This window comes from Callorhinchus milii, unplaced genomic scaffold (genome assembly GCF_018977255.1).
Source record: "Callorhinchus milii isolate IMCB2004 unplaced genomic scaffold, IMCB_Cmil_1.0 Scaffold10, whole genome shotgun sequence".
NCBI lineage: Eukaryota > Metazoa > Chordata > Chondrichthyes > Chimaeriformes > Callorhinchidae > Callorhinchus > Callorhinchus milii.
Genome location: NW_024704751.1, coordinates 12798209 through 12824018, shown reverse-complemented (window position 1 = coordinate 12824018; position 25810 = coordinate 12798209). Strand labels below are relative to the sequence as shown.

Below are 25810 nucleotides of genomic sequence, written 5' to 3'. Positions count from 1 at the left end.
AGGAAGTCACGTGACAGCCCGGGCCCACGTGACTCCACGCCATGTTTGGAGAGGGGGGGGGAGCGGAGGAGGAGGAGGAGGAGGAGTCGGGCTGACCGGGTCACATGACAGGCCCGGGCCCACGTGATTCAGCGCCCGCGAGTGGGTGGAGTAGGAGGGGGTGGGGGGAGGAGTCGGGCTGACCGGGTCACATGACAGCCCGGGCCCACGTGATTCAGCGCCCGAGCCCCGGAGGCGGGGGTGGGGGGGAGGAGTCGAGCTGACTGGGGAGGGTGATGGTGATGGTGACACGACAGCCCTGGCTCACGTGACCGGGAGGAGCAAGGGGGCGGGAAAGGCAGGGTCATGTGACTGGCAAGATGGCGGCGCTGCTGGTGTTGGTCGCTGCGCTGCTCGTCGCCTCCTCCCGCTTCCCGGTTTCCGCATGGAGAGCGGCCGCCAACGGTACCGCGCCGCCCCCGCTGGTCATCTGGCACGGCATGGGTCAGTGTGAGAGGGAAAACAGCAGCCGCGCGGGGTGTCGCTGGTGGCAGAAATACTTAAAGGGATGGGGGGGATTGCTCTTAAAGGGATGGGGGGGAATTGCTCTTAAAGGGACTGGGGGGGTTGCTCTTAAAGGGACTGGGGGGGAATTGCTCTTAAAGGGACTGGGGGGGGATTGCTCTTAAAGGGACTGGGGGGGGATTGCTCTTAAAGGGACTGGGGGGGATTGCTCTTAAAGGGATGGGGGGAATTGCTTTTAAAGGGACTGGGGGGATTGCTCTTAAAGGGACTGGGGGGGCGGGTGCTCTTAAAGGGATGGGGGGGGGGGGGGAACCGGTGCTCTTAAAGGGAGGGAGAGAGCCGGGCAGTGGGATTGATTTGGATAGCTCTTCAAAGAGCCGACACAGACACGATGGGACGAATGGCCTTTTTCTGTGCTGTATAATTCTATGATTCTATAACCGGGGGAATTGGTCTTAAAGGGACTGGAGGATTTCGCCCACAAATATACGGTCAATTCACTTTACAGTCTATTCTGTGAAGCGCTTTGAGACGTCGAGAAGACGTGAAAAGCTCTATATCAAATGCAAGGATTATTATTATTATTACTCTTCAAAGGAACAGCACAGGGACCATTTACATTAAAGTAGGGACATTGTGACAGTGCTGTAACTCTCTGTGGTTCTGTGCTGCAGTAACTTACTACATATTAATTTGGAAGCAGCTCAACTGGTTCCTTCCTAAACACTGACTAATGATAATGATATATTTTTTTAGAAAGATAAAGCGCTTTAAATTTATACATTTCTCAACCAGACCGATCTACATCGTTTTTTTTTAATGTTTTGTCAAATAAAGATATTTTGAAAATAAAGGACTAAGAAATCGACACATTGTCACGGGATGAGATCAGGCAAATCCTATTAGTGAGATTTAAGAAGTAGGAAGTGAGAGTTTGCAAAGAAATGGCCCACTAAGTGAAAGTAATTGGAGAAATTGAGGCTGCAATAAGCAAATTATCTATAATCTAATTTAAAGTAATCATTCAAAACATCTTAAATCAGCATGAAAAATGTATAGAGCGTAGATGTAGATCTTTAAAGGATTCCACAATTTACATTAAAGTGAGGACATTGTGACATTGTCATGCACAAGTTGGCTGTCCCCTTTACGCCTACAAAATACAGTCATTGACACTTAACAGTAAAACCTGTGAAGAGCTTTGAGATGTTTCAACGTCGAGATAAAGCTCTATATCAAATGCAAGGATTGTTAAGTTTTCATTTTTGGGGGGTTCATTTTCAACCAGAGTCAAGGACAAATCGTGACAAAAAGGCACCATTGCATGACTTGTACGTGATTTCAAGTTGATGAAAATATTGCTCGACTTTCACTTTTACACACAAAAACCACAAAAGGAATTATTGCTGTTAGCTACAGAGGTAACGTGTTTCAAACAAATTGTCATGGTTTAATTTCAGGTGACAGTTGCTGTAACCCTTTGAGCATGGGCTTCATCAAGAAACTGGTGGAGCAGAAAATCCCAGGAATTTATGTTTTATCCTTGGAAATTGGAAGCAGTATTACTGAGGTAAAGTGCAGTCCAATAAACAGTCAGACCAGGATCAATGCTGATCTAGCTTTTCTTTTAAAAAAATTGATTACATTAAAAGATGTTCCAACATGTTACCTTGCGCGAAGGGTGCTATATAAACGCAAGTTGTTGTTGCTGTGCCTCTCAAGACAGAAACAACAATCTCATAAATTGTTCAAAACAAATATTTTTTGTTGATGCAAAGTTCATTTGTTTCTTTATAAGGACAAAACAATTCTTGTAGATCATTGACTAAATTATTCACTTTCAGATAATAAGGAGTTTGTGGCACGATTCAGTTCTCGCAATAAATAGCGTATTTTTTTCTGGCTAATTCAGCTAAAAAATAAACAGTTTATGTTTATAATGCATTTGATCAAGGGCAATTTGTAACCAATTTAGGGAATTGACAAAATGCCCTTCCTCAAGACAAACACTGTTTTTCAGGATATGAAGAACAGTTTCTTCATGAACGTGAATGACCAAGTAAAGTTGGTGTGTGATGTCCTATCCAAAGATGAGAAACTGCAGAAAGGATACAATGCAATGGGCTTCTCCCAGGGCGGGCAGTTCCTGTAAGTGACACCAAATAATAATATACTGTAATTCACTGGTTATGGATAAGAAATTCAACTCATCAGTTATTGCGCCCCAATAGATACTAACCAACAAAGATACCTAGACCAAAAGTGAGCTACATAGATGACTGAATCCTTACAAATGGGATAGTTGCTTCTTGAGCATCATTTGCTTCTTTGGCTGACATTTGAATGCAGTACTGGGGTAGTGTTACATTGTCAAGAGGTGCCTTCGGACGAGACGCTAAACCAAGGTCCCGTCTGTTTGCCTGTTCGCAGTGATGTTAAAGATCACATGGGATGATTCGAAGGGAGTTTCACCCAGTTGTGCTGACCAAAAGATTCCCCGGATAAAATGGATTGTAGCTGTTTGTGGAACATTGTTGCGTTGCAAATTGACTGCTGTATTCACCTCCCAACACAGTAATTACCGTGTTTGTAATTACAGTAATTACTGTGAAGCCTTTGATGTTATAAGGCGCACTATATCATGAAAGGATTAATAATAACATGCAGAAGAGTTTCACTGTTTTTTCCTTGATTCTGGGTTGCAGGAGAGCAGTAGCACAAAGGTGTCCTTCTCCTGCTATGTTCAACCTCATCACATTTGGAGGCCAACATCAAGGTAACATTTACAGTCCTCTGTTCAAGATCAGAAAACAGAATCCCTGATTGATGTTACCTTTTCTTAGCTTAGCCCAGGGATCTTTTGAGTCTATTGTAGATCTTACTGCTGCTTGAATGCCAAAAACCAATAACGTCAGATTTTTCTTTAATACCTACTCTGGTCACGTTGACCTTTTCACTAGGCGTGTATGGCTTGCCTCACTGTCCTGGAGAGAGCTCCCACATCTGTGACTGGATCAGGAACATGCTGAACACAGGTGCTTACAGGAGTGCAGTTCAAGACCAGTAAGTATGGTATTAGAAATTTGATGGTATTATGTAAATTATCAAGCCTGGTTTGCATACCGTATAGAAAGATTTCAGCCTTTGGGGGTGTCACTGAGCAACCAGTAAAGAGGAACAATTCAAATCAACTCAATTTTGTTCCTCCTCCCTCACCACTGTTTGAAAATGACTTTATAATGATTTACATAACACATTTCAGTTAGGGAAAACGTCCCAAAGCGTTGAAAAGAAGTAGAACTAGTGGTCTTGCCTGAACACAGCTACTTCTTGTTTCTTCTTGCTCAGTATTCCAGTATTGTGAAATAAAAAAGGAAATTGTTTTAATTTTTTTCACTTCCATTGACCCAGTATCTTCTCGAAATTTGTTACAACAAATTGCATTCATATCGCACCTTTCATGTTGGGAAAGACATCCAAGGTACTGAAAGAGTGAGGGACAGAGAGACGAAGAGATTGAGAGAGATACCTTCTTTTGGTGCACAAATGAGCAGTAAATTATCCGGGTGCAAACCCAAGAAGGGGTTATGTTCTGTCAAGCAATTGTTTGCTATTTTTTTCCTGAGACCCGAGAAATGAGGGTTACTTACAATTTCTTCTCCATCAGCTTGGTGCAGGCAGAGTACTGGCATGATCCCTTGAATGAAGACCTTTACAGGAACAAAAGCATTTTCCTGGCAGACATTAACCAGGAGAGGGTATGTATTAATATCAAATAGTTAATGAAATCAGTGCTTCACCAGATTAATAGCTGGAATCCATTTCTACAAGGCCAGGTTAACAGACCAGGTTCAATGTATCCATAGCAGAACTACCTCTTAAGTCTGGCTTCACGAATAGGAATCTAAAAAGCCACATCTAAATCTTGCAACGTAAGCCAGGACATATTTTTTTGTTTCAGGCCATCAATCAAAGCTACAAAGACAATCTGATGAAACTGAAAAAGTTTATCATGGTGAAATTTCTGCAGGACTCCATGGTGGACCCAGTTGATTCAGAGGTAAGTGTCATCTGCAGCCGTTGCTTTAACCTTGGGACCCAAATTTACTCTTGTTGATTTAACTGTTGCTGCAATGCAGAGAATTAACATTTCAGTTTTTTTTAGGTAAAAGTAAGAGTGAGGCTGAATATCTACCTCCTCAAGACTAATTAGAAATTTAATTTGGCAAATTACTTTACTGATTTTGCCTAATTGTATTTAAATTCAGGGCTTCAGAGGAAGTCCTGGAGAGTGAGAATCAATCTGCACCAAGGCAGGTTCTCAGACTTTGATTTTCTATTAAAAAAAAGCTGTGGGCTTTTCTGTTTGGGGAAGGGAAAGAACAATCGTGTCCGAAATCCCCTCAAGCATCAGTACCTATAATGTACATAGTTGGTTGAAAGGTTTCATTTCTTAAAACCATTAGACAATTTTGAATTGTTTTCACACCAAGTGGTCATTGCCTCTCCAGGGCAATAAATCAGCATTAATTCATTGTCTTCTCGTTTCTCCATCCCAGTGGTTTGGATTCTACAAAGTTGGCCAGGCCAAGGAGACTTATACTTTGAAGGAGAGCGTTCTGTACAAAGAGGTAAGACAATTAAAAAAGGCAAGAAGCTTTGGGCGAAAATAAAGTTTCCCACTTACCTTCTTTATTACATCCCCTCGCAAATCCACCCCTGCAACCCTGTCCAGCACCTTGGGACGTCCTCCTAATGTGATGTGAAAGACGCTTTACAAATGCAGTTTGTTACTTTATAGAACCATTCATGTTGGGTGTCTGAAAGCACTTTGCCCTGATGACTGGGTGCTCAAAATATTGGTAATAGTCATTTAGAATTTCTCATTTTGTCTGAAGGATCGGTTGGGGTTGAAAACGATGGACAAAGCTGGCAAACTGCAATTTCTAACGGTGGATGGGGACCATCTGCAGTTCTCTGAGGAATGGTTCATCACCAATATAATCCCTTATCTAAAGTGAGGCCTCTGAGATCTGCTGAGCCACTGCTCTATTCAGCCTAGCATCAACTCCTCTGCAAAATGCTGCTGCTCCTATATATGTGAAAATAAGTCAGGTAAAAAATCCTTACAGGCAGGTTTGTAAACCCTGTGTGAAGTCGCTGTATCTTTCATCGGTTACTCAAACATGTATCCACTTCATTGGTAGAGTTAAATCTATAAAGATACGAGTTAGAAACCCACTTTGCACTCACTTTGCCACTAAAGAAAAGAAGAATCGAGGCAGATAACATTGTAATCTGTAAAGTTCCTGTGGAAGAGGTAAAACCGCTGAAACATGAAGCAATCATTTTCTAAATCCCAGATGTTCAGTCAGTGGTTTTCACACCACTTGTGCACCTTCAGAATAGCATTAGCTAGTTCTGGTTTGAAAAGTGGAGTTTTTTGGTATTTTGTAAAGCACCTTTCACGTCGGGAGGACGTCCCAAGGCGCTGAAACATATAAACAGTAGATTGGTGAAAATTAAGCTCAGAATATAGTGCTGAATTGAGACAAGTCAGTTTTACCCAGTGCCAAAGGAAATCTGCTGTTACTTCAAATAGTGATTGCATCCTGCCTGCACAGTTATGATGCTTTACCTTTCATCAGTCAAGGTTCCCTACTCCATAAATTACTTTTAATGCAATTAATTTGATACCACAGTATTGCACAAAAGTGGGTAGTGAGGAGTTTCACAGCACTCACCCCTATGCACTGGATCGCTACCTAATTTTTAAACTGTACTTTTTCAACCCATAATTTAACCATTGCATCGTCTGGTAGTATAATTTTAAGCCTTATTTTGTTTACCCATTCACCAAATGAGAAATGTTGCACTAACAAATCCTTGGTTAACACTGAATGCGAGTCAGTCATATCTTGCTGAATCTACTGAGTTTTTTCAGAGCCAAGGATATTTCCCAATATCATTAACTGAGTAGTGGACCTTCCTCCAGAGAACCTGGAGCACATTTTGCAACATCCACTCCCTCTTCCAGTCAGGACTCAGTTCAGATCAATTCCTACAGGAAAAGTGACTGGGAATTCAAATGACTGAAATTTGACAGTAAACAAACATCACGTGTATTTAAACCTTAAAATAAAAGTTTATTTCTGTAAATCTGCTATACCTGCATAGCCATGTCAAATGTGTGTCATCACTGGGTACGTTAGAGCAGATAATAATGGGTTTTTGTTGAGTTTTTATTTAGTTACTCAAAGAAGTCTCAATCCGTCCTACCTAACAGCTGTTCCCACTTTAAATTCATGCTAATGTTAGTAAATGTTAAGGACAAAACTCCCAAGAAATTTACAATTTTACAGAAAGCTTGACAAATAGCAATTGAATTTGTAACTATGCGCTTTTGTTTTATTAAAAAATTAAATTTATCTCTTGTGTATGTGTTTTTCTACATCCTATTACTTCCCTTTTAATCCGAGTCTACCACCATCACATTCCCAAATGAAAAGGGAAGCAGTTTGGTAGTGCAGTGGGTTAAGTACCTTTCATGTCCTTTTCGTTCGCTTATAATGACTCGCTTCCATACAAGTTTGCCAAGAATGGATACACACTTTATACCAGACAACTGGAAACTATACTTGCACAGAAGCATCAGCAGTTTGGTTATTCAAATCATGGTGATGGATTTCCACAAGTATAGACACCGAGCTGACCCAAAAGGACAGGCAGTCAGCAGCCCTTTGGGTTGCAAAGCAAGTTAAGTGGAAAGAAGGGGAAGACACAAGAAAAAGTGACATTTTTAAGCAAGTTGGCAATAAATTTTATTCAATTTTGCAGTTTAATTCCTGATGTATATAAGGAAAGCAAAGTAATCACAAGCAGCAGGAACCAAGGGCAATTCTTGTACATTACTGAAATTCTGCAGACCGATCAATAATAAAACATTGATATCAGTGAATCTAATTGAATATACAATACAGTGAGTAACTTAGACAAAAAAAACCTATTGATACCGATCAAGCAGTTGCATGATCAACATCCTATGATTGGTTAAAGCCAAGGAACAATAACTGCTAAATTAGCTTTTGAATTTTAATATTAAAAACTGTATTCACTGTATTGTACATTTGATACAAAAATAAATGACCGACCAACCAACGAGTTCAACACAAGCTCACACCTTTCAAATCTCTCACTCTGAACTCCAGTTGTCGTCATCCTCAAAGCTTTGTAACTCGGGTGCAGCCATCTATTAGAGTTTATTGCATCTGGTCAATTTATCCCAATAATTCACAAATTTACAAAGACAGTCTGATCAAGGGCATTTCCACAGAACCCATAACATTTACACACAGTAAATACACTGTAACCATAGCAGTCAGTGGCCCCGTACAGAAATCTAATATGCACCAGGTTAGGTTCCCTACTACTGTCCCCTATTAGTACAGTACAATAGATCTTCAAAACAAATTGAAATGGAGCTTAATATGTCTAAAGCTAATGGAATGCATAGAATATAATGAAAAGGAATGGTGTGCAATATCTACCACAGGTCTGTGCTCTGCATTATTTTCTACTGTACAAGTGGAAAATTATTAAGATATTTTTAAAAAACGATTCACGTGAATTAGTGCAACTGGTGCTGGAATGTTAGTCTCCAGAAACAAAATAACCTGTTTTCAAGCCAATCGCTCTGATTCATCCAACACAGTAAAGGAGTAAATTGATAAGTAAACGCTATGATTAGGAATACACAAAGGTTTAACCCTTTGGCAGCTACAGTGATCTCAGGATTGAATTTCGCATTACGTTCTCTGCCTGTAGGTACAATCCCCAGAGGAACTGCGTGACATCAGCCAATAGTCTTGAGACCTGGTTAGATACACATCCTAGTAAGGATTTGGGAGGAATTGATTCAAGTAGAACATTTTGTTCACAAAAATGTCAAGGTCCCAGCTAATGCTTAATGTTTGTTATATATATATATATATGATAAGTTCAGGCCAAACATGCTGTGGAACCAGGGTAAAACAGATCAAAGTTAACAGAAAATGCCAGGTCTCCAGGAGGTATTGGGATGATTCTCATGGGATAAAATTAACTAGGATGGTATGGAATGATACAGGGGCCAACAAACCTCAGTATTCTGTTAGTGCACAAGAATCTGAAGGCCAGCAAAGCCAGCAGCTCTGGCAGAGAAGGAAATGAGGCTGGCATAGTGCTGCGTTTAGATGTGTGGAAGGAAATAAAATGGTACCTTTAAATCATGTCCGTGATGAGACTTTTTAATAGCGACGCTTTATTAAAACAGAAGTTGAATCTGGCCCATGGATGAAGTGCTTACCGTGGCTTTATAATCTTTGTGCATGTTGAACTGTGGATATTAATAGGCTAAAAGGTTTCAAGAACAAAAACACCCCAACATACCCCAGGCAGTGCAGTGAAGGGCTGTTTGCACACAACGTGGGAGAACTCTATAAACACTGCCTGCTGCACTACATGAACCCCAAAGCCTAGAAATGAATAAAAAGAGGCACAGAGTAAAATGGAATGGAAAGAGACACGAGTAATTGCATATCAGAACTCCCCTGATGGCACATCTTCAAGATTCAAGCGGTACCCATTCTTTTCAAATCTTGGACACGTGACCTTGTCTATTTTGGGGAGGAGGAGGAGAAGGGGGAAAAGGAGAAAGTGCCTATACTAAATCTTCCCATGGAAAGAGCTCAGCAATGCTAGTTTTTTTTTATTAAATATGCATTTTGGTGCACTATCACCTCAACAGTCTTCCCAGTATAACATTGTTCTATGCTCATAGGTTCATGAACATAGATGCATACTGCTAGAGTCTGACACCAGCCCTCCCCATGCTCTAATTCAGCTATTTTAGGCCATTTTTATACTGGGAAAGGAAACACCAGTACTTGAGGTATTATGCTGTAGCAGGTTAAGTACCTCTCAATAGGAATATAGTACAAGTCTAAGGGTTGAATGTGCAGAGAGTTAGCTCATTGCTTCTACAGATCATGTTCATCAGTACAAGCGACAACATTAAGACCATGCCTGTAGGTAGATGTCCCAGCATCCATGCACTTTAACCGGATATTTCTGTCACTGTAGTCACCAGCTTCTTGCCGTTCCAGACAGTCTTGAATTGTTCTGGGACAGCGTGCTCAATCTATTTAAAAAGATGATCTAGGTTAATGACACTCAATACAAAGAGCACATCTTTACATGTTCCTAAAGAGCTACACAAACAGGCCTCCATTATCTTAACAAGACAGCTTTATTACCCAACTGGTATCAAATCACAGAGAGAGAAAAAAAAGAGACATAGAGTGCTCTTGCCTGCTTTGCTCACCTCTTCAACTATGGAAGAGAACACAATGTAGAACAGTGGAAAGGTGAGGAAGAGAAAATAAAAAGGTTCACTTACAAAGTCATCATTGACAGGAACCAGGATATTCATCTCAGAGGACTTGGCACTGATAATCTCACAATTAAGAGAATCTTTGCTGAGGTAGGTATGGCAGCCATCAGTCTTATTGATCGACACAGTTGGCACTTTACCCAAAACCTAGAGAGAGAAAAATGTAGAAACCAGTTTCTAACTTGGACCTCACATAGAAAACAACATAAGCAGCACTGTCTGTCTCTGTGCTCCTGCAGCCATGAAGGGTATGGCCAATTTTATCTGGGAAATTGTTGGCCAGGATACTGTGAGAAACTCCCTTCTGGTTTTGAAAAGTGCCATGGAGTCTTTAACGTTTACCAGAAAATACAGAAAGTCTAACTGATTACTATGTTCAATTCAGTAATCACCTCAATGTTAAGACACCAAAGGTTTAATTCCCCCCTGCACTCCCCAACCCCCTCCCCCCACCATTTCAAACTCGGGCTTTAAACTAAAACTTTGCTCATCGACCAGCTGCCAACTTTCAGGTCAGAATTCAGTTCCCCTTTTCAGCCCTTACCTGAATCTTCACATCTCTGCAGTTAATGACCTCCACAATGCCAACAACATCTTCGAAAACTAGCCCGAGCTTCTTACAGTTATCTGAAAAAGAGGGCAAAGTGTATATCTAAATCTACTGCCGATTTTTTTTTGGTCTACAAGCAGGGACCAACATTTTCAGGGGACAAACGAAAACCTTATGAAAGTGAAGTAAATCTCTGGGAGCTTTGGTTCACCACTGCTTACCAACAATAATGGAGTTGATCTTGCCTTTGACGGTAACAGTGCTTTGTGCACACTTGTAAATGTATACCACGTGACCCAACTGAGTGTTGCCGATCACCAGGTCTTTGACATTCTCCTGGTTTTCCTTCAAACAAAGGAAGAGAAAGTTCCATGTTAATAATATTACAGAATGGCAAGATAGTCCATCAAAACACCAATATCTATTCTCTTACTGGTAATGCATTTTTTACATGGTCCCTTTGGCATATTCTTTGGGAGTCCTGTAGCTCAGTGGTTAGAGCACTCGCCTTGCAAGCAAGAGGACCTGGGTTCGATTCTCGGGCAGGGAGAAATGTTAGGCAAGTTTCCTTGCTGCATATGCCTCTGCTTACCTAGCAGTAAATAGGGACCCAGTTGTTAGTCGATTGGTGGATCGCTTTTCCGGGGGTAATAATCCCTTCAATTTTTTTAAAATAATAATTTGGTTACTCAATCCACGGCTGTTTGTGGGGACACTGCTGTGCGCAATTGGCTGCCGCGTTGCGCCTACAAAATATACAGTCAATTCACTTTACAGTGTACTATGTGAAGCACTTTGAGACGTCTCGAGGCGCTACATCAAATGCAAGGATTATTATTATTATATTGCATTTCAAACTTACCACTTTCCATTTTTTCCCCTCCAATTCTAGCACCGGTGGCTGTTTCTTGGCAGCTGGCTTTGATGGTGTGGGAGTTTTGGCAACAAATGGCTTTGGACCAGTTTGCAGTGGTTTTTGATTTCTCAAAGCTTCGTTCTTGTGTGTCTTCATGTTATCTGACACATGCTTCAGTCCTGAAATTGCAGATTTAAAAAAAAATTGTAATTATTCTTACATTTGATACAGAAACTTAACCCATCATTGGGCGACTCAAAGTGCTTCACGGGATAAGCACTCCGGAATGCTACCCTGCGTGAAGGGCACTGTATAAATGCAAGTTTTTGTTGTTGATATACAGTGAAGTATATCACTGTATACTTCACAAAGTGTAAAGTGGTGTGAGTGTGTGTATTTGTGGGTGAACGAGGCAGGCAATTCACACATAGCAATGTCCCACAAACAGCATAAAGTGAAAGACATTTTTATTTGGGAGATTGTTGGCCAGGAGACCAGGAGAGAAAATCCCTTTCTCTTCTTCAACAGTGCCATGGGGCCATCTGATCAGACGGGACCCTGGTTCAATGTCTCACCCAAAGGACAATGAAATACACTCCCAAACATTACATTGGAGTGTCAACCTGGAAGAGCATTAGTCCAGTGTAGCTCATCTGCTCCAGGGACTATGGTTTAAGCTAAATATTAACACGATCTATGACTCACCACTTGTAATGTTATCTCCCTTGTTCAGCTGATCAAAGAGAGCAGATCGTGCCTGGGAGTCATCATGTTTGGGAGAGGCCGCAGTTGCAGGAACAAAAGGTGGAGGTGCTGGTGCAGTGGGGGGAGCAGGGCCTCCGGGCATCCCGCAACCTTTAGCTGCCGTCGCTTTCTTACCCTGCGAAGAGGGAAAAAAGTCCATTTAACATCAAGATAGAAATGCATTTCATACGTATTAATAGCAGCTACTACTTTATAAGCTTCTTAAAGTCAACTGTGCTGCACCCCAAAGTCCTTGTCAGGAATGCAACTCATCGTGCGGCGCCGGGTTTGATACAGAACAGATCGTCAGCAATTTTTGGAACAGAGTTAACAATAGAGAAGTATTCTCCATTACAGAACATCAACACCAGATGGAGCCATTGAGGTGTCATTTTCCGTTTACGGAAAATAGGTCACTGGCACAGAAACTGGAACTAAAACGCTTGTTCAAGTCTTTTAAACCGACAGATCTTAAGAGGGCAACAGCCACGGTGGGGGACATTAAACAACCAACCACAACAGGAGCCTGTAAAGAACGTTGAGACCTTCCTCTTTACGTGAAAGGCGCTACATCCAATGCTGGGGAAATTATTGATCATTGCATCGCGCGCGGGAGTCTGAAAGGGTGTCTGGAGCCTGTGACCCAGGAGGTGACTTTCCTATAGGCAGACAGCATTAGTGAGGAAGGGAAATGGGTGATTATGAACGGTGACAAAGGGCAGACAGAGGGCCAGTGCAGGCACCTGATTGTTGTCACACATGTACGTGGTACTAAAAACCCGTGACCAGGACAATACCTTGTTGGCTGCAATGGATGGGGAAAGGAGAAAAAAAAAATGGCAAGAACGTAGGCAGCCATGTTATAACGGAGCAGTTGAGATCCACAAAATCCCAACCTGCGTTATAGAGAAGTACGACAGCGCTTTTGTGACCTTGTAGTGAATCAGACATCAGGAAGGTTCTGCTAAATTGAAACGGCCAAATTCCGGGTCACTGCAACAGCACTTCTGCTTTTCGCGCACATGCACGCAGGAAGCGATACAAACCTAGTGAATCATTGATTTGGTCGTTTTAGCACAAAAAGCTGGCCAGCTTAACAAACACACCAGGAGGAGGAGGGAAAAAAATGTAGAGTACAACACCTTTCATGTCAGGAAGACGTACCCAAAGCGCTTGACAGGATATAATGACTGTAAAGTGGAGTGACTATGTTTTAGGCGAACAAAAAAAATGGGACAAAACAGATAGCTCTTTCAGGGAACCAGCAAAGGTTAAAGTGGAGCAATGGTTTATGGATCCAGACTTCGTAGATTTATTACTCTCTGCAATTGAAACCACCTGTTAGATAAAAGCTCCTTGTACTCTGGGCAAACTCCCCCTTCAACCGTGAAGAGCGCGAGGTACCACAAGCCAATCATTTTGTGAGCAAGACTTGCTTGTAAGGGTTTTGAGTTTGCAAAGCAAATGACAGAAAAATCGATCATCGGTCAACCGGCAGGATCAGATGGGAAAGAAGTATATCGGGACAAGTAAAAGGCTTAGGATTCGTTTTTCAAGATTGGATTGTTCCCCTCAATAGGACACCACAAACTGAGATTACATGTCAATCGCAAGTGATTGCGAGCGACTTCAATAGCTACTAATCTGTAATACATCCCAGGAAAGTGTGGTGTGGTACTATGAGAAAAATAGTGCTTTCCTCTGAATACAAAACTCAAAGGTTCTGATCGATTTACTGAATTTGTGGAAGAAAAAAAGTGTCTCCTGCTGGGCAACACTCATGAAAATTTAGCTCCAGGGGAAAATGGCTTCTCTGGATTTTTACCCCAAATACCTCATTAAAAAAAGCCCTAAATCTGAATTGAAAATAATGATCTGTAAAACAGTGACAGTCCACATAATAATGCATGGTATGCAATGCAAACAGCTGGAGACTGTAGAACAGTTAATAAATGAAACCTGAGCTATCAAAGGTACAGTCTATTGAATGATTTTTTTTAATAGGTTTAACTGCACTAACTTTTGAATATCAATATAAAATTAACATAAGAGTATCATTAAGATAAATTTTGCCCACAAAATATACAGTCAATTCACTTTACAGTATATTCTGTGAAGCGCTCTGAGATGTCTCGAAGACATAATAAGGCGCCGTATCAAATGCAACAATTATTATTATAAATCAGCCAGTTTTAAAGATCATCCTTTCAGAGTTTCATAAACTTGTCTTTATTCGATTTAACAGTTGCTATGGGCACACTTTGACATCAAGTTGTTCTCCAAACTTCTCACACCGTCCTGTTAAAAACTGCCAAAGATTTAAGATGTTCTGTGGCCATTGTACCAAAGACAATGGCCAAATCATTTATATCTTGGATTGGAATCAGTCCCTTGAAGAGTTCCCTATGAACACTTGGATCAAAGTGCACGAAGAGGGCCAAATCGGGAACGTATCTCATATTGAGGAACTAGGTTTAATTAAAAAAAAGCCAAGTACGGTCATTTGCTGAGCTTTAAAGTGAAATCCTGGCCTTGTTACAAAGTGCTGCGTTCAACACAGGAGGTAATTAGAGTGATCTGTTCAACACATTGTAGACTTTAAGATTTAAAACGGCAGCTTACCAAGCGCTAAGCTACGCTGGATATCTTCCAGAAAATACAATAAAAAGTGACGTTCTTTGCCGACGCTCTTTAGTGACGCACTTTTTAGTGTGTGTGGGGGGGCGGGGTGGAGGGGATGGTTGTCAGTGGATAATACTTAGAAACCACAAACTAGCATGAAGTAGTTCTATACAGGGAGCTAGAATACTCACAGTCTTGCTCCACGAAACCCCAGTGGTGTGGTTTGCCTTGATGTAAGCTTGGAAGTCAGCCCAAATTTTTAGATAGGCCTTAACCCAGTCCACATGCTTCTTATCTCTGAAATAAGAAAACAATAATGACCAAGTTGCTTTTCATTACATCCATATTAAGCAGATCAAAAATGTTAATCAGACCAAATACCAGCTTGCTCTGTAGCGCTTTTTGCCTAAAGGACAACCCAGTTATAAAGCACTTTAATAGTGCATGCATTTGCTTATGAAGCAAACTGCCTTAGTCCAGGTAGTCCAGTCAATTACAGCACTAGAGCAAAATTCTACACTGACGGACCTGTCAAATCAGCACAAACCTGTGGCCTAACATTATATAAGGCTGTTAATATCAGTCCTGCAGCCTCAGCTTCGGATGAGGTTTAGAAGGAGGTAGATAAATATTTGTTAGGTCAGGGTATTAAGGGATATGGGGCAAGGGCAGTTAACTGGACTTGAGGTACAGATCAGCCATGATCTTATAAAAGGGTGGAACCGGCTTGAGGGGCTGAATAGCCTATTCCTGTTTGTATGTCTATGTGTCTGTAAACCAGCGCTAGCTATAGACGTTAGCGCGTAAAACGATAATACAGGAAAGTCATACGTTTCTTTGTAGTCCTTAAGAACCCGGTTGGTATAAAACATCGCCGCATCATTCATCTCCTTAACAAAAGGGCCAGGTTTGGGAGCCTAGACAGAAACAAACCATTTTAAGAAAATGTTAATTATCTGCCACATCACTAGGCTAAGCCTTTGTAGGGGAGCAGGCATACAAACATTCAATCTGAAAACTAATTTTCCCAATCCTCATTTTCTCTCTTTTCCACTCTGCGAGTGATGCTCTTCAACAACAACTTCCATTTATATAGCGCCCTTCACACAGGGTAGTGTCCCGGAGCACTTGACACTTCATATGTAGAGCGGCTCAGGGAGTCAGCAACGCAACTAGAAACCGAACAATACCATTTGTTTTTTTTGGACACTTCTGAATTTCATTGAGGTAAATCTCCAGGTTAAGTTTGGGAAAGTTCCTCACTGAAGCCGTGCTAAATTCTGAAATCAAAATTCATAATCAACAAATTACTATATTGAAACTCCCCCCACCCTCCAAAAAAAAAGAAAGAACTTACCACTGTCAACCATCCCAGGGCAGGAATGCTCTCACTGACTGCAGACAGATGATTAAACTGCTTGCTGGGGCGATTTTTCTCTCTGAAGTCTTGGATCTCCTGAATTTTAGCCGAGATAGGCTGAAGTATTTGGGTTAATTCAGCCTGCAACAAAAGTCAATGTATATTTACCAATCCCAGTGCAGCTCCAATTGGCCAGGTCATTTCAATGAATAAGTGTTGCGAAGTCTGTACCAAGATTTTTTTTCCCAATATTTGATCCCCTCCTTATCCCAAAAAGTAGTCCAAATTGTGGCCTTCAGCGGTGAAAAACATTTACTTTCAGATTTTAGCTTTCAGATCATCTCTTCCAATTGCCACTTGGCTTCTCCCAATAATACATTTCAGATCAGGCAACATCAGACCAGTGTATTTTATTTGATGCATCATGTATGAGCTGATGTATAATCCTTTCGGTCCTATTTACCTGCGCTTTCCCCAAGTTTTCATATAGCAACAAAGCTGGTAAGTCCAGTGACCAGTTTCAGCACAAAAGTGGGGGGGAAGGAAACAATTATAAACTAAGGGTGGAATTTGTCGAATTTTCAAAACTTTGGGCTTGAAAACTTTTTTATTGGAAGCCAATGCTGGTTTCCATTTGAGCAAAGAGGAAGGAAGAACCGACAAAAATGGTTCAACAGTGGAAAAGGAGCCAAAGTCTGCCTGGAGCCAAGACAAACATTGCTAAACATTGTCCTGTAAAGCAATACTTTGTTGCATTAATAGGTTTGTAAACGGTTCTCTACCCGAGAAAAGAGATCATGGACTGTTTTGAATGAATAATAGTCTCCTGGAGCGCTGTGTTAAAGGATGTGTGAATGTTATGCTTCTCTGTTAAGATAGACACCAGCTTTTGAGCAGCAATTTACGTCTTCTTGTACACCTGAACTCAACTCCAAAGGGAATCTCAGCTAGGACAAACAATCAGCAAACATCTAAATATTAACCCACTGATTTCTATTAAGAGTTCATTTGTCAGGTATCATTTCCTAACCCAACAGCTGCAGTCAGATCACCTATGTCATGTTCTTAATGCAGTTAATACATTACTTCTGCACCAATAGCTTTACACTCCAATATCCATTGATAAAAGTAGATACCACACCTACACCTCTCCAATTTCAATTCTTAGACATTAAAACATATCTATCCGGTAATCATTCTTCAATTTTAGTCATCTTCAAATTCTAGCATTACTCATTCATGATCATCAAACCCCATTCAAATTACCCGGAATTTCTACTTGATTACAAAGTTAACTGGAAAAGTAAAGTAAAGAAACAGAAGAGAAACTCCTGTATGTTGAGCATGAAAATGTACACGGTTTCCGAGAGTACAAGCAGCAAACAGACCCAATCCGAATGTTGACCTACCTCTGAAGGTTTCTGGCATTGGGAAGCAATCACCAGGAATTTCCTTTGCAGATTCAATCCTGTGGTCACCATCTCAGCCTAGACATACAGCAAAAGCAGGTTACACAAAAGTACTGTGGGGACTGATCAGGACACATTTAACCCTCACTTTCATAACTCAGATTAAGGTGGAAAAAATGTAACAACAACAATTTGCATTTATATAGTGCCCTTCATGCCAAACAGTGTCTCGCCTCGAAAATTTAGGTTTTTCCTGGGATTTCCAACACTCTAATCAAACTGGACATCCGACTGACCTAAGTGAGCACAAACCTATGCAACCCCGATGACTAAGTAGTCAAATCTTCCTCATGAAGAAACCTAATTCAGCCAATTATCTTAGAATTTTAATTGAAGCAATTTGGAGCTCATCCAGACTTGACGCCCAACATACACGAACATGTGGAATTGGATCCTATTGTTACCAAGTGGGAGCATATAAATGAAAAACAGGCCCAAGGACATAGGAACATATGAACAGAAGCAGACCATTCAGCCCCTGGAGCCTGATTTTCCATTCTATTAGATCATAACTGATCTGTACCTCAACTCCAAATATGGATATGACAGAATATGAAACTTAGAACCACAAAGGAAGGCAACTTGTAATTGTGTGAGGGCAGAAGCCGTTTAGATGAGAAAGTAAACACACTGGGAGTGAAATCAAATAGGACACAACCACGAAGGTGCAGCAAAGAGAAGACAGTGGAGAAGGATAGAGTGGTCAACTGTCAAAGGAAGCAGACAGTACAAGTGAAAGCAAAGATTACTTACTTTGCATTTCCAAATCCCTGAAGGCATGGACTACTTAATGAGATAACTGGAGTTGCTTATGAACCCAGTAATGCAGACAGCGTGCTGGTCATTAAAACACCACTTAAAAAAGGCAGAATTACTCACATGTTTAAAAACATCTCCACCAATCCCTTTGCTCTGTTTGTAGTACTCAGCTACCGGCCCAGCAAGAATTTCATCAAACTCCTCCACATAGGCAGCACACGCTGTAAACAATAGATGGAAATCAGTATTCATAAACTAAACAGTACTACACAACTGGTCTGGTTTTGCATTATTATTTGCATTATCACTCATACACAATTTGCACTACACACAGAATTATTATGTACTTACAATTGAACACCCATTCTCCTACAATTGTATTAGTTTAAATATGTAATTAAATATCCCACGATAATAATACAACCCAATACGTTTTTTATGTATGAAACTTAGCAACCACGAGGTAATGAACAAATTGACCACTAAATCTGCTACTGAATTTTAAGCAAAGAAGCTTCTCATAATATGCATCAGATTGATACCAAATAAAGTAAATCACATGCATCAAAAAACATCCATGGAGCCATTCCTTCACTGATGGGACTGGAATTTTATGTGCTCATTGCTCAACTTGGTCACCATTAAAGATAGAGCAATAACACATAGAATCTTCTCAACCACAATATACCAACAATGTCTGATCAGCATAATGTTATAGATAGGGCAGTTAGTTGTGCCAAGTTGCTCCACCATTATTGCGCAAGATTTTCTCCAGGTCACGCCTGGATCTTGCTAAACAAAATACCGGCGTCCTGTATTCCAAGTTTGCATGGTTATGCGCTGAGATCATTTTCCACCAATGACGCTTCCTTACATTAATATTTTCCAGTGTTCAAGCAGCCAGCACTGGGAGTAATGTGTAGCCGGATACTGTGTGGGGAAATTCTCCTTGGAGCAGACCTGAGCCCTTTATTGTTCCGCTCTCTTTTTGTACTATGTATAGATCAGCTCCTGGCTAAAAAAGGGCTTCTAAAAAAGTTTCACGTTTTACTATTCAACAGTAAAATACATTACTATGCAATAACCCCACAAAGTGATGGGATGTGGGTTTAATTACTCTTCACTTCATTTTTTTTAGGAAAACAGACACCAACCCCCAGAAACGAACTGTTGAATATCTTAACAATTCTACTTTGAAGGTAAATTGCATAGTTAGCTCCAATCTGTCCCAGACTGGAATGTTAGCCAGCGTCCTTACCCAGGTCTGCACACCCATTTTAAAAATAGCCCAGCCGTCTGATTTGTCAGGTAACACTGCATCTAATCGCTAATAAACTCAAAAGCAGAACATTCAACTCCAACAATAACAACCAATTACACTAATAGAAAAATCCACAGACCTAATTCCTTACAAGGCCAATTAGATCAGCAACAGACCAACACAATGATTGAAAGGTCACTTATTTGAACCACAATCGTGCTGGCCAAACAGAGAACAATCGTGAATCACCCATCAATCAATGGAAGAATCTTTCATCTTTTGAAATCCTAAATTGTCCAGTAGTTTTTTTTTACCAGTATCTACAGAGCCAGCTCCAGGCACTCCGGATTGAACCACCGTCTCCAACTGAATCACAGCCGTCTCCAGTCTCTGTATCAAGGCCTCCATGTTTGCAATTGTTCAACAACCTACAAAGAGGAAAGATCAAGAATGAGTCAAAATAAAATAAATTTCTTTGTTCAACTAAATGTTATGCCATGCAAGCCTCACACCAGAGATGATAATTGCGGCAAAGTAGAATTTTCTCCCCAAACGATCACTTTACGGTGCAGTATCTATCACTCATAATAATTACATTTGAAATAGCGTCTTATCACATCTTCAAGACGTCTCAAAGAGCTTCACAGTGAATTGATTGTGCATTTTGTGGGCGCTATATGAAAGGCAAGGATTAAAACAAAAAGGTCTGCTGCAATTAAAATCAGAGATGCGTTTGAATTTTCCATTGAAGTGTGTCCCATTTCCTGAACCATCTATCTAGGACTACCTTTTTTAGATCTTTCCGTTCAGTAAACATGGCGCAAATGTAACACCAACATCCTGAATAACCCTGACCAGAGCAGCTCACAAATTACTAAGTACTCATTTCAGGAAGTGAGCTGCTTCCGGCAAGACAGACTGGTTTCAGTCAAGACACAACGGAATTTGCTGAAAGTAAGTTTGTGGCTTCAGGATTACAGATCATGAGGTTTCAAGCTTTGAAATCATTGGATTTCAAACTATTCACAAAACATGAAAATGTATGGACTTGTCCAGGAATGTACTGTTAGAGCCTCGCAATCTTTAGAACCAGGAAGTGATGGATGCAAAGCAGATCAAAGTCAAACTCGACCAGTTATCGGATTCACAGCAGCATTTGGAAATAATGAGAGAGATCAAGAAAATGACTTCTGCCTCCATTTTGTCAATTAGAAAAGATCTGAGGTTACTTCACATTGATTGCATTTTGCATCCTTACTCCCCATACAACTCCTTTTCTTCCCCCTTCAAGGCAGCAGCTCACCTTGGGGTAAAGTTCCATTGGGGTCCCTCAGTCAAGCAGCTATTCTCCCTACGTTTGCAGCCCAATAACTTTTTTTTCCCCACAGACCAATGAGCAGTACACTGAGACACTTTGAAAAACAGGTTTCTTTTGAATTTCAGCCTGTGCCCCACAGTTACAAGTTTCAGTACACCGCATTCAATTTTAGCTGCCGTCCACCCGTCATGCGGCTCGCTGGGACAGGTTTCGACTACAATGAACATCTTCTTGTAGAAACCTCAAGCGACTGTGAATATGAACCAGGTGAAACGGAGCACAAATTACTTATTATCTCCAGTTGAAAGAAAGAATTACGCTGTTGCAAAATCTAATCCAGAATCTAAGTTTACTATTTGAGTGTGTTTCCAGTCCTCTGGGAATACACGATTGAGTGACTGCATTCTCTACTACATCATCTTTGGAGGGAACCGCTCTGCTACAAGATGGAAGTCGGTAGCAGAATAAAAGACCGCATTTGACACCTAGTTTTGGCAGGTGGTTGTAACCTCATCTGATTTTCCACCTCAGCTTCTACAGTACATTTGAATTTGCCACCACCATGTTTGTCAGTTAAGTGTAAAAAAGTTTACTGCTACATGCAAGTTTTGCCTCTCTTCTCCACTGCCTCTAAAAAAAAATTGTGAATAAAACATCTAATCGGGTGTAGATTTCGAAGGAAACCCAATGGTATACAATTTACATTCAATATACCCCAAATCGAATGAGAATTAAGCTTCAGAATAAACAGAACAATAAGTGATTAACAACTTAACAGGAGTAACTCAACACTTTAGAATCTATCCAGACAAGATACCAATGAAAATATACAGGACCTGTTCAACGTGAAGCATATTCAAAATAGTGTGTATTATAGAAACAATATTTTGACCTTGGTCTTAAGCATTTCATTGAGTTGACTGTAATCAAACTCTGGAGTATCAATATTATTATTGTTGTTCTTGCCAAGTCCCTAACCCTGGACATTTGTAGGCCAACAACAGTGTTCAATAGTTGATCTCAGATTTTAATCCTAAACTGCTAATTTAAGGGAAGCAGGTAGATAAACAAGATCAAGGCTTTCATAAGGCAAAGCAGCTTTAAAGCTTTATTACTTTACTAAAGCATCAAACACAACCCTATAAAATGCTTTAAAAAGAATTCTGAGGAATTAATTCTAAATATAATACAGAATACACTCTTAACAGCTATAATTAATAACTTTAGAAGGGACATTTGACTTGGCAATGCCTTTTAAACAGCACAACACACTCTGATTTAGCAATCCTCTTGAGTCAACCCGGGTCAGACAGTACTCATCCTATTGCTTTCATCTTATTGTCAGTGGTACAGGATTAAGAATACAGAAATACACAGCTAAAGCTCAACTGTGAGACATTAGATCATTGACTCCATTTTTTTCCCCCTAAAAAGTCACAATTATTTCAGAATACTATTACTAAAATTATTTTATTTTGCAGCTGGAGTAAATAACTTGTGTTCAACAAATAGGTGTGGGCTCAAAGTAAACCAATTTCATCTACTACCTCAGATTTGTCTTCACGGAAATACAAACCTCGACTGTACGACCCTCTGCCCATACACAACAGGAAACACAACTGAGGTTGGAAAAGAGGCAGAATCCTCCATAGATACAATGCAATGCTGCTCGAATACCTGCCCTGTTTGCATGTAAACATATTTACACAAGTTTCCTCGATTCACACTGCACACAGGTTGGCTTCAGACGTCCGATCAATATTGCTGACACACACACACACAGCAAACGAATGCCCTCTATTCAAATAACCTGTTGCACATCCGACTGAAATAATGATTAGCGAGTCAGACTAAACTTTTATCAGCAAAAAAAAAGTTTCCACATTACCACAGTGTTCAGGGCATTCAGCACAGGAGAGACTCATGGGAACAGTGCACCACCCAAACCAGCAAGCAATAGTATTTAAAGTCAAGTTGTTGCAACAGCACATTTCAAAGTTGTGAGCTGTTGCAACAGCCCAGACAGACAGTGAGTGAGTGACCATCTTGACCTGCAGCTAATGTGCTGGCTTTCAGACCTGGGTTTGCTAGCCGCTTTGGTATATATATATATATATATAAAATATATATACATATAAATAACCCACCGCTACTAGGCACAATTATACACTCAGACACAATTTTACTGCTCGCTCATAGTTTACAGCAAGAAGCCTGGTACAAACGAGCTGGTGAGCCGACAAATGGAATTTCCCCCGGTCTCCGAGCCCCAAAGTACTCTGAGACGTCTCAACACTGCGAGAAGGTGCCAAATAATAATAATAATAACAACCATAATCATAAGCCTCGCATTAGCACGTCATCGGGTCTTCGCGACGTCTCACAGCGCTTCACAGAATATACTGTAAAGTGAATTGACTGAATATTTTATATTGCCCCCCACCCCCCCCCAAAAAACATCGTTTTTTCTTCTATTCCCCCTTCTGTACCTGACAGTCACTATGGAAAACCCATTTGTCCCCCCAACTCCCCGCCCCTCTCTTCCTCTCCCCCCCACTCCCCTCTCTTCCCTCCCCCCCCACTCCCCTCTTCCTCCCCCCCCACTCCCCTCTCTTCCCCTCCCCCCACTCCCCTCTCTTCCCTCCCCCCCCACTCCCCTCTTCCTCCCCCCCACTCCCCTCTCTTCCCTCCCCCCCACTCCCCTCTCTTCCCTCCCCCCCACTCCCCTCTCTTCCTCCCCCCCACTCCCCTCTCTTCCTCCCCCCACTCCCCTCTCTTCCTCCCCCCCACTCCCCTCTCTTCCCTCCCCCCACTCCCCTCTCTTCCCCTCCCCCCCACTCCCCTCTTCCTCCCCCTCTCTTCCTCCCCCCCACTCCCCTCTCTTCCTCCCCCCCACTCCCCTCTCTTCCTCCCCCCCACTCCCCTCTCTTCCTCCCCCCACTCCCCTCTCTTCCTCCCCCCCACTCCCCTCTCTTCCTCTCCCCACTCCCCTCTTCCTCCCCCTCTTCCTCCCCCCCCACTCCCCTCTCTTCCTCTCCCCCCCACTCCCCTCTCTTCCTCTCCCCCCCACTCCCCTCTCTTCCTCTCCCCCCCACTCCCCTCTTCCTCCCCCTCTCTTCCTCTCCCCCCACTCCCCTCTCTTCCTTCCCCCCACCAACACCCTCCCCTCTTCCACTTAAACCGCATACCCCCCCCCACACACACACACACACAGAGTCGGGTGTAAACCTCAGTCACAAACTCATCGCAGAACGAGTGAACAACGCAGTCCGTGTGTGTTGTTTAATAAAACCACCCGCGCGCCCCCCCCACCCCCGACCCCCCACTCACCCGGTGCTCTCCCTCTCTCCCTCTCCCTGTGCCCCTGTGTCCACCGCCTCCGGAAGTGCCGCCCCGCCTCCCCCCCCCCTCCCACAAGCCACCGCGCCGCGCGGGTCCCTCACTTCCGCTGTGTCCTAATAAGGAGAAAAGACGCCCCGGAGCCGCTGTGCTGTGGTGTGGGCGGGTTGGGGCGGGTTGGGCGGGTTGGGCGGTTTCCCGCCCCAATTGGGCGGGTTTGCCCTGCACTCGCGCTTCCTCCTCTTTTTTTGATATAAACGTTTGATTTAAACCCCCCCCGACCCCCCCCTCCCCCACTCCGAAGACTTTTCCTCGAACAGCAATCACCCCCCGAAATCTGCCACCACACCGACCCCCCCCCACCCCCAGAAGGAGGCTATGCAATCACATTGTGGGCTACTTTTTTGGGCTATTGCTTCTGGGGCTTTGGGGCTACAATGTAATATTCCCATCTCTGGTGCACACCCTGTGTTTGCCTCTCCAGCCTTCTCTCTTTTTTTTGTACGTGGAAAGGCTGTGAGAGCCTTAGGCAAGAAGTTGCACCCACCACCCACCACCCACCCACCCCACCCACCGCCTTTGTTAAATTTACCTTTATTGTTTGCGGGGGAGACGAAGGAGGGGGGGGGGGGGTGGCAAGTCTTTTCTTCTCCATCCATCCGCCCGCCCGCCGGCTCCCAGTTAACAAAGCCGTTGCAACCCGGAGCTCGCGCTCGCGTTTGGCGCACGAAATACACCGTCAATTCACTTTACAGTCTATTCTGCGAAGCGCTTTGGGACGTCCTCCCGACGTGAAAAGCGCTATATCAAATGCGAGGATTATTATTATTATTATTATCCCGTGGCGCACCTCGACCGCGTTGATAAGGCGCTGTCATCCAACGCAACATTATGCTGATGGGTTGGGTCTTTTTTGGGGTGGGGGGGTGGGGTGGGGGTTGTGGGGGGGTGGGGGGGGGGGGGCGGCGCTAAATAGCTCTTGGATCTCACTTTTTCTTGAAACGAAAACGCTGTTCCTGTTTCTCGGCTTTTCGCAGCATTTCCTTCCGGTCGGCCGTTGACAGAAGCCGATTCGCAGCTGAGGAGATGGCAGAACCACACGCAACTGGGCTGCTGCTGCCACCCGCCCCCCCCCACCCTCTCTCTCTCTCTCTCAACCGTTGAGGAACGATTTAAGTTATTTTCCGTAGTTAACGTACCAAACCAAAAAAAAAAAAAAAAAATGTACGGTCAAATCGAGCGCAAACCAGATGTGTAACAAGGTAGAAATAATTTTAAAATAGGACGTTAGACCAGTATTTCCATTGCAGTGCACAGAATAATCCTATCACATTTGGCCTCCTCATTAGCGTAATTGGCTTCAGCAACAAGATACAACTATAAAATATAAAGTTACTCTGGTCCTCGTTTGTTTAGGGGGGCAGCCCGGCCGGTGTCCAACACGTGCGGAAACCTATCTGCACCCTAAAGAGCATCCAAACCAGAAAGAGTTCCACATCTGTCCGTCACCGACTCATGCAAATGTCTGTGTGTGGAATGTGCTTTGGGCGATTGCTGGAGTTTCACCAGCTAAAGCCGTGTTGAGAGTAGTGTTGGCA

General features: G+C 42.4%; 2 protein-coding genes across 3 annotated transcripts; one reads left to right on the top strand and one right to left on the bottom strand.

The window, feature by feature from the left end:
- Positions 1-318: 318 nt before the first annotated feature.
- On the top strand, positions 319-6932 carry ppt1 (palmitoyl-protein thioesterase 1 (ceroid-lipofuscinosis, neuronal 1, infantile)). Of its 2 annotated transcripts, NM_001292879.1 has the most exon segments (10): positions 351-483; positions 1965-2074; positions 2525-2652; positions 3210-3280; positions 3465-3567; positions 4172-4262; positions 4466-4564; positions 5064-5135; positions 5403-5943; positions 6075-6917. In NM_001292879.1, coding segments are annotated over 9 exon segments (921 nt in total). In that variant the 5' UTR covers positions 351-359; the 3' UTR covers positions 5526-5943; positions 6075-6917.
- Positions 6933-7300: 368 nt separating this feature from the next.
- Positions 7301-24277, bottom strand: cap1 (CAP, adenylate cyclase-associated protein 1 (yeast)). Its single transcript, XM_007908750.2, has 13 exons — positions 24204-24277; positions 19870-19983; positions 18415-18515; positions 17476-17553; positions 16064-16207; positions 15538-15623; positions 14898-15003; positions 12046-12220; positions 11347-11519; positions 10706-10829; positions 10479-10561; positions 9941-10081; positions 7301-9682 (listed from the first exon to the last, which is right to left on the bottom strand). The coding sequence occupies exons 2-13, from the start codon at positions 19961-19963 to the stop codon at positions 9599-9601; spliced, it is 1389 nt and encodes a 462-aa protein (XP_007906941.1). The 5' UTR covers positions 19964-19983; positions 24204-24277; the 3' UTR covers positions 7301-9598.
- Between the last annotated feature and the right edge of the window lie 1533 nt (positions 24278-25810).